This window comes from Lathyrus oleraceus, chromosome 2, assembly GCF_024323335.1.
Source record: "Lathyrus oleraceus cultivar Zhongwan6 chromosome 2, CAAS_Psat_ZW6_1.0, whole genome shotgun sequence".
Classification (NCBI taxonomy): Eukaryota; Viridiplantae; Streptophyta; class Magnoliopsida; order Fabales; family Fabaceae; genus Lathyrus; species Lathyrus oleraceus.
The window spans coordinates 223,071,994-223,081,392 of record NC_066580.1 but is presented as its reverse complement, the minus strand read 5'-3'; the positions used below and the strand labels follow the sequence as shown (position 1 = coordinate 223,081,392).

Below are 9,399 nucleotides of genomic sequence, written 5' to 3'. Positions count from 1 at the left end.
CTGCTTTATTTATTGCATTTTGATTATTACACTGTGATTGTATATATTTGCATATATGTTTGCATGCATCATATTATTACTGTGTTGGATTCTGGACAGGTGTGGTTCCTTTGATTTGGGGTGGGTGTTCTTAGTGGGGCTAAAACTCAAAGCCCGAGTATACACCTAGGATTAGCGTGGTCTCATGTTGTCTCACATGTTGGGTCAACATGTTGTTGCGACGTGACATACCACAGCCGGACGAGGTTCTTTTGAGAGAGCTCTTCCTGGTGGAGTTTCCACTATGGTTAGGTTATCTCTTTTGAGCTGTTGACTTCAGTGACCGTTCTTTCCCGGATCTTTGGTTTAGACGATCTTATGAGAGCTGCACGGCACACCCGAAAGGGCAAATCCGTTGAGTATCTCATCCGATTGTTGAGACCGATTATCCGCCTTAGGATGACCTTATTAGAATTCACCTGTGAGGGGAAGGGTTTGATTCCTACAGTTACAATTTCTGTTGGTGACTCTTTGATGGTGACTTTGGTTCGGTTCAGGATCTGGGTTCTATTTATGAGTTGGATTTATGGATATTTATTTCTGACATGCCGGAGTTTTGTCCGTGGTATTTATGAGCGGATTCTGTTTATTTCGGATCCCCCTGGTTAGAGTTGGGGTTACTTGTTCAGATGATCTTGTTGCTATCCGTTCAGTGGTTTTCCAGTGATGATGGTGATGTATCCTCCGGTTCCGTTTATTTCGGAACCCCCGAGTTGGATTTGTGGTTACTTAGTCCCTTGGATGGTTGTGATCAGTTCTGAGACCGGAGTCCAGTACAGTTGGTGTTCAGATGTCTTGGAGGATGACACTATGCATTGCATTCATGCATCTGCATCATTCCCATTTTGCATTCATCCGCATCTAAATCAGGTTTATCCATATGCGGGGTACATTCTTGATTGAGATTCTGGTTGAGAGACATCCTCACAACTTTCTGTTCTATACGGCAAAGCCAAATGATTGATGTCGGAATGTTGTTGTCGAATTATTATCCGTCTCAATGAAGCCAGGATCGAAGGACAAAATGTTCCTCATATGGATGGACATTGCATTCATGCATGAATCATAATAACGTGTCTTCTATTTTGCAGGTGTCGGTTTCTAACGTGTTTGATTGACTCAGGAATCATTGCTCGCGCACGCAGAGTCATCCCTCGACACGTAGCTCGTCCGCACAGATACTTTACCAGACGCAACAAACCCAGATTGATGGATTCGTCCAACGCTGACATTCTCGAACTGAAAGAGAAGATGAGTGAGTTTATCAACGTCATGCAAGGGTTCGCCATGGGGCAGAAAGCACTCGCCGAGAAAGTGGAGAAGCTTGAGCTGGCTTCAATTGCCAATGATGGCAATAGTCAAGAGGGTAACTCCAACCATGGTCCTGGTGGTTCTAGGGATGGTGGCGATCCCAGAAGGAAGGCAACTAATGGTGGTGTATTCATCAACAATGGTGGTGGCCTTGGTTTTGCTGCAGGCAATGGCCCGAGACATGGTGGCAACATTATGAAGGAAACTCAGTTTTCTCCTATCTTTGGGGCTGTGGAGGATAAAGAGGAGGATCAGTTCTCTCTGCTAAATGAGCAGTTCGGTCAATATAGTGTTCAACCGCCGAACAAAGAGATTCAGGTACTAGCAGAGAAGATTAGGGCTCTGGAAAGCCATGCCACTCCTGGGGCTATTAACATGACAAATATGGGGCTGGTTGAGGGGATTGTGATCCCACAGAAGTTCAAGGTGCCCACATTTGATAAGTACAATGGAAGTTCTTGCCCGGAAACTCATCTTCAGGCCTTTGTTCGAAAGATATCTGCCTACACCATGGATCAGAAGCTCTGGATGTACTTTTTACAGGATAGCTTATCTGGAGGGTCTCTCGAGTGGTATACCAAGCTGAGATCATCAGATATAAAGAGCTGGCAGGATTTGGGGGATGCTTTCTTCAAGCAATATCAATTTAACGCTGACATGACACCAAGCCGTACCCAGTTGCAGGGTATGTCTCAAAAGCCGAACGAGGGGTTTAAAGAGTAAGCACAAAGGTGGAGAGAATTGGCTGCCAGGGTTCAACCTCCATTGGTGGATCAGGAGATGTCAGATTTGTTCATGGGTACTCTTCAGGGGACTTTTGCTGAGAGGATGGTGGGGTGTCTAGTTACTGGTTTTGCAGATATAGTAGTGGCTGGTGAGAGAATTGAAAGCTGGTTGAAAATGGGAAAAATACAAAGAAATACTCAGTCGTCTGGATTGAAGAAGCCCTTCGGAAATGGTCAGCGCAAGAAAGAGGGTGACTCGAGTGCTGTGTATGCCCAAGGAGGACACGGTAGGAATCATTACTACCAGCATACTGCTGCAGTAACGATTCCTGCTGATAATCAACCCGCACAACAACAACAGCAACAACAGCCATTTCAGCAGAGAACACAAAGGGCTGGGTACCAAGTTAGGGGAAGGATGGCATATCACCAGTTTGATAGGCCACCCATGACGTATGCCATTCTGTTGAAGAAGTTGAAGGATCTCGGGTTGGTACAGTTGAGGACGTTAGCTCCGTTAAGACCAGATCAGAGGCCTGCAAGTTATGATGAGAACGCCAAGTGTGAGTTCCACTCTTGTGCTCCCGGGCACAATATTGAGGGTTGTAAAGCCTTTAATCATGTTGTCCAAGACATGGTGGATTCCAAGGCCATCAATTTCGCACCATCGCCGAATGTTAATGCTAATCCCATGCCGACGCATGGTCAGATGGGGGTGAATGTAATTTCTGAAGATAAAAGTAAAATCGGGGTGACGGATGTGGATCAGTTGAGGACCCTAATGTCTGTGGTCAAGAGACGTTTGTTAAATAATGGAGTTTTTCCTGGTTGTGATAATTACTGTGCTGCTTGTACTGTAACTGAAAATGGGTGTATCATGTTGAGGGAGACGGTTCAGAAAATGATGAATGCGGGAAGTCTCCGATTCGAGAAAGTTGCTGTAGAGAATGAGGATATTTCAACGATAACCATCTATTTCGATCCTATCCACTTGTCAGTGACTGCAGATGTGGTTCCAATTACCATCACGGTACCTGGACCTATTCCGTATGAAGGTGATGGTGCTGTGCCATGGGACTATGGTGGTGATGTGTATTGCAATGGGAAGAAGAAGGAAGATCAGGCTGCAGTGGATACCACCGTTTCAAAGGTGGACAATACCGGACTTAGTGGTTTCACTCGCAGCGGGAGGTTGTTTGCACCTAACACGTTGAGAGGTGGTGATGTAGAAAAGGAACAAAGAGATAAGGCCGAGGCTTTAGCCAGGGCAAAAGGAAAGCAGGTAGTGAATGAGGATACTCCTAGAGCGGCACAGGCGCCTGTTGAGCCGGAAAATGAGTTTGACGCTGAAGCCGAGGAGTTTTTGAGAATTATTAAGTCTGAATACAAACTTGTTGATCATTTGCAGCAGACTCCGTCCAAAATTTCGATCTTATCTTTGTTGTTGAGTTCAGAAGGTCATAGAGAGGCTTTGTTGAAAATATTGAAGAGGGCCTATGTCCCGCAGGAGATTACAGTCAATCAACTAGAGACAGTGGTATCGAATGTTAATGCCAACCATGGGTTGGGTTTCACTGATCTCGATCTTACTGTGGACGGGCGCAATCACAATAAGGCACTACACATTTTGATGGAGTGTAAGGGAGCTGTGCTTTCGCATGTTTTGGTTGATACAGGCTCGTCACTCAATGTGTTGCCTAAGAAGGCCTTGGCTAAATTGGACTGCAAGGGCTTGACTTTGAGGCCTACTGATCTGGTGGTTAGAGAGTTTGATGGCTCTAAAAGGGCTGTGTTCGGGGAAGTTGAGCTCCCCGTAAAGATTGGTCCTGAGGTGTTCAAATCTGTGTTTTATGTCATGGGCATTCAGCCGGCGTACAGCTGTTTGTTGGGTCGTCCATGGATACATGCTGCTGGGGCAGTAACCTCGACTCTACATCAGAAGTTAAAGTATGTCTTGGATGGGCAAGTCGTGACAGTCTGCGGTGAGGAGGATATTTTTGTCAGCCAGTTGTCATCATTCAAATATGTGGAAATGGACGGTAAAATATTTGAAACACCAAGCCAAACGTTTGAAACCGTCAAGGTGGAGAATATTGTTTTCGCTGAAAGAGAGAAGAAGCCGTCCATTGCTTCTTATAAACAAGCTGTGGAGGTGGTGAAAAATGGAGAGGCCCCAGGTTGGGGAAGAGTGATAGACATTACGGTGAAGGAGGATAAGTTTGGGATTGGTTATCAGTCAGGCCAAGGCTCATCTGGACAAAATAAAGGTCGTCGCCAATCGTTCATGTTCACCAGTGCTGGAATGCTAGATCCAGGTCGTATCTATGTCGTGGGTGAAGAGACTGACAGTGACTGCGAGCTCGACTCGTGGATAAAACCGTGCGTACCAGGAATGGAGATCCAGAACTGGAAAGCCGAAAAGATCATCACTGTCACTCTGCGTGAAGAGTAATATTTCTGTTTGTCAATTCTGTTTGCATGAAAGCCATACGTTTTGCCCGAAACGTAATGGTCCATTGTAAGGGCCACCTCATGTGTTTCATTTTGCATTATTTGCATCATTAATAAACGGATGTTTTTCGCATTAAAAGTGGCGTTCTCTGTTTTTCATTTATTTTTGCAGGTTAAAAATAATACAATAAAAATGGAAATGTTTTTTCATTTTCTTTCCTTCTTAATTTGCCTTGTTCCGACTCTAAAGCAACGCATGAATTAACATTCATGCAAATGCGATTATTCTCCGGATCTTATTGATGACAATCCTGTTACACCCCTATATGACTTCAACAACCCGATCTATCATGCCGAAGAAGAAGGCGAAGAAGATTGTGAACTGCCGGAAGAGTTAGCCAGGATGTCGAAACAAGAGGAGAAGGTGATTCAACCGCACGAGGAGCAAGTTGAGATTGTTAATCTGGGCACTGAGGAGGTCAGAAAGGAAATAAAAATTGGGGCCGCTTTGGAGACGAATGTCAAGAGCAGAATGGTGGCACTGTTGAAAGAGTATGTTGATATCTTCGCCTGGTATTATCAAGATATGCCAGGGTTGGATACCAATATTGTTGTACACAAGTTGCCATTAAGAGAAGATTGTCCTCCAGTAAAGCAGAAGTTGCGTAGAACTCGACCCGAGATGGCCATGAAAATAAAAGAGGAAGTACAAAAACAGTTGGATGCTGGTTTCCTAGCTGTCACTAATTATCCGCCTTGGGTCGCAAACATTGTGCCGGTACCGAAAAAGGATGGAAAGGTGAGGATGTGTGTGGACTACTGGGATTTGAACAGAGCTAGCCCGAAAGATGATTTCCCGTTACCTCACATTGATGTGTTGGTAGATAATACAGCTCAATTCTCGGTGTTTTCCTTCATGGATGGCTTTTCTGGCTATAATCAAATTAAAATGTCGCCAGATGATATGGAGAAAACAATGTTCATCACACCATGGGGCACTTTTTGTTATAAGGTGATGCCATTCGGTCTCAAGAATGTCGGTGCCATGTATCAAAGAGCTATGGTGACCTTGTTTCATGATATGATTCATCATGAGATCGAATGCTATGTTGATGACATGATAGCAAAGTCACAAACAGAAGAGGGGCATTTGGTAGACTTGGCCAAGTTGTTTGACCGGTTGAGACAATTCAAATTGAGGTTGAATCCGAATAAGTGCACTTTTGGAGTGCGGTCCGGCAAGTTGCTGGGGTTTATTGTAAGTGAAAGGGGAATCGAGGTTGATCCTGCTAAAGTAAAAGCGATACAAGAAATGCCTGAACCGAGAACAGAAAAAGAGGTTCGTGGTTTCTTAGGTAGGTTGAACTACATTTCACGGTTCATATCTCATCTAACAGCCACGTGTGAACCCATATTCAAGTTGATGAGAAAAGATCAAACGGTCAGGTGGAATGATGATTGCCAAGCGGCATTTGAAATAATAAAAGAATATTTGCAGGAGCCTCTGATTCTGATGCCTCCTATGGAGGGGCGATCGTTAATCCTGTACTTGACAGTCCTTGAGGGGTCTATGGGGTGTGTACTGGGGAAGCATGACGAGTCTGGTCGAAAAGAGCATGCAATTTACTACCTTAGCAAAAAGTTTACCGACTGTGAAACAAGATATTCACTGCTCGAGAAAACTTGCTGCGCTTTGTCATGGGCTGCTCGCCGACCGAGACAGTATATGCTGGTTCATACCATTTTGTTGATTTCCAAGATGGATCCGATCAAGTATATGTTTGAGAAGCCAGCATTGATCGGACGGGTTGCGAGATGGCAAATGATTTTGACTGAATACGATATCCAATACACTTCTCAAAAAGCAATAAAGGGGAGTGTATTGTCTGATTACCTCGCCCAACAACCCATTGAGGATTATCAACCGATGAAATTTGAGTTCCCTGATGAGGACATCATGTTTCTCAAATCGAAAGATTTGAGGAACCTATCCCGGAGGAGGGGCCTGACCCTAAATCCTAATGGATTCTGATGTTTGATGGGGCCGTTAATGTGAATGGTAGCGGAGTTGGTGCTGTTTTGGTTACGCCGAAGGGATCCCATATTCCTTTTGCTGCCCGGCTAACATTTGAATGCACCAACAATGTGGCTGAATACGAAGCTTGTATCTTGGGTGTCGAAGAGGCGATTGATTTGCGAATCAAGAACCTTGTTATTTATGGAGATTCAGCTTTGGTTGTGAACCAGGTTAACGGGAAATGGTATACGCATCAATCCCATTTAATTCCATACCGGGATTATACGAGGAGATTGTTGACATTCTTCACCAAGGTGGAATTACACCATGTGCTGAGGGAGGAAAATCCTTTAGCAGATGCTTTGGCTACTCTGGCCGCTTTGATTAAAGTGCAGTGGTGGAATCAAGTTCTTAATGTTGAGGTGGGACGGCTGGATAGACCGGCTTATGTGTTTGTTGTCGAAACAGTGCCTGATGATGAAAAGCCGTGGTATTATGACATCAAGCGGTATCTGGAGACCCAAGAGTATTCCGAGGGAGCGTCTAAGAAGGACCGAAAGACTCTGAGGAGGTTGGACATGGCGTTTTATACGAAAAAAGATGGGGTTTTGTACAAGAGGATTTTTGATTGGGTTTTGCTCAGATGTGTCGATGACAAAGAAGCAAGCCAATTGATGAAAGAGGTGCACGAGGGATCGTTTGGTACCCACGCTAGCGGAAATGCGATGGTGAAAAGGTTGCTAAGGGCTGGATATTACTAGATGACAATGGAGGCTCAGTGTTTCAACTTCGTGCGGAAATGTCATAAATGCCAGATTTATGCTGACAAGGTGCACGTGCCTCCAAATCCGCTGAGTTTGATGTCGTCTCCGTGGCCGTTTGCTATGTGGGGCATTGATATGATTGGAAAGATCGAGCCTACAGCTTCGAATGGGCACCAGTTCATATTAGTGGCTATTGATTACTTCACCAAGTGGGTGGAAGCGGCGTCTTATGCAAACGTGACGAAACAGGTCGTGGCCAGGTTCCTGAAAAGAGACATCATTTGCAGATATGGGGTTCCTGAAAGAATCATCACTGATAATGGTTCTAATCTCAATAACAAGATGATGGTAGAACTGTGCCGGGAGTTCAAGATCGAGCATCACAAATCTTCTCCTTATCGTCCAAAGATGAATGGGGCGGTCGAGGCGGATAATAAGAATATTAAGAAGATTGTGCAAAAAATGGTCGTAACCTATAAGGATTGGCACGAGATGTTTCCGTTTGCATTGCACGGGTATCGAACCTCAGTGCGTACATCTACTGGGGCAACGCCTTTCTCGCTTGTGTATGGGATGGAAGTTGTGCTACGAGTTGAGGTCCAGATTCTGTCATTGAGAGTATTGATGGATGTGAAATTGGAAGAGGCTGAATGGGTAAGGACTCGGTATGAGGAGTTGAGCCTGATTGAGGAAAAGAGGCTGGCGGCCATTTGTCATGGGCAGTTGTACTAGCAACGAATGAAGCGTTCTTTTGACCGAAAGGTGCGACCTCGTGTGTACCATGTGGGAGATATGGTGTTGAAAAGGATCCTTCCTCCTCAGAACGATCGTCGGGGTAAGTGGACACCCAATTATGAAGGTCCATTCGTGGTCAAGAAGGTCTTCTCTAGCGGAGCCTTGTTGTTGACGACCATGGATGGTGAGGATTTTCCATCCCCTGTGAATGCGGATGCAGTTAAAAAATACTTCGTATAAGAGACCCGCTGGACGGAAAGAATAAAATAGACCAGGCAAAAATGGGCATCCCGGCGAAAAAAAAAATGAAAATGAAAAAGGTTCGGGCAAAAATTTGGGATAAAAAGGAAAAAAACTGTACACCCGGCAGGCCGAAAACCCCACAAGGGCGGCCTGGGCAAAAAAGGGTATCCCGGTGGACTGAAAACCCGAAAGGGCGGTCCAGGCAAAAGAGGGAGTGAAACGAACAACTGCGTCTAGCATGGTCGTTTGTACTTTGGATTTGACACCTGGATAATCTGAAAGCGGAGATCGGTCGGAAGCGTCTCGTTTCGGAAGGCAGAAAGCGCGGAGAGTCTTGAGGATATACGGGTTGTAACCGGGTTGGAACTCGATGAGATCACGGGTTCACATTGCCATTAGGATAGATTTTCCTTTTGTGCGCAATTACCTCTTTTCAGGGATTGCTTCCTGTGTACTGCTCAGTTACGAGCCACATCTTTTTCAATTAATAAAATGCATATTCAGTCAAATAATTTTGTTTTTGTTTTCATTACCGCTTTGATTGCAAAAACATCCGTTTATTTTTATAAGAATCTTTGCATTTCGAGATATAGGGGTCTCTTCCGATGCATGTTTAGAGGATTGAAACTTGAAATCTTATTCGGAAGGTAGAGTGACCAGGGTGTTGAAATTTTGGCACGCCTGGGGCACGTTTTATCTGACGATCTCTTTTGCAGGTGCTGTTCGTTATTTTCACTAACTTGCAGGTTGTGGTGCGAAGCGTTTCTTTTTGATAAAAGATTACTTTGAGGTCCAAACAGGGACGAGGAATTGAAGAATGGTGTAGAGACGGCGAAAGAATTGCAACGACCCCAGAGGGTTAATCAAGAAGACTCTTCAAAGTCTGAGAACTGGAGAGTTGGCAAATCTAAGGAGGTTGATTCTCTTGAAGTAGGGAGAAGTCGAGAGTACAAGGTGATGAATCGGAAAAGACCGGATGAGTCTGGGAGCTCTCAAAATTTGGAAAATTGACACTGTGGATAGATGGTGAATGCCAGTGTTTGACGAGTCGACGGGTGTTCCGCGTCGAATATTCCGTATCTCCCCAGCGGGTTCGAGGTCGGTGTTTCCTCAA

The 9,399-nt window shown here is 44.9% G+C and overlaps 1 protein-coding gene across 1 annotated transcript; it reads left to right on the top strand.

Annotated features, from left to right (window-relative positions):
- Window positions 1-584: 584 nt before the first annotated feature.
- On the top strand, window positions 585-9,099 carry LOC127122670 (uncharacterized). The gene is made up of 5 exons (XM_051052971.1): window positions 585-604; window positions 1,398-1,668; window positions 2,785-3,723; window positions 3,805-4,423; window positions 9,032-9,099. The coding sequence occupies exons 1-5, from the start codon at window positions 585-587 to the stop codon at window positions 9,097-9,099; spliced, it is 1,917 nt and encodes a 638-aa protein (XP_050908928.1).
- Window positions 9,100-9,399: the final 300 nt, after the last annotated feature.

What these genes read in the sequence shown, in the direction of transcription:
- LOC127122670 (XM_051052971.1), top strand. Translation starts at nt 585, where the DNA reads ATGCCGGAGTTTTGTCCGTG. An exon ending in CGCCGAACAAAGAGATTCAG is followed by an intron (nt 1,669 to 2,784) that starts GTACTAGCAGAG and finishes ACGCATGGTCAG; the next exon opens with ATGGGGGTGAATGTAATTTC. An exon ending in TGATGGAGTGTAAGGGAGCT is followed by an intron (nt 3,724 to 3,804) that starts GTGCTTTCGCAT and finishes TTGGACTGCAAG; the next exon opens with GGCTTGACTTTGAGGCCTAC.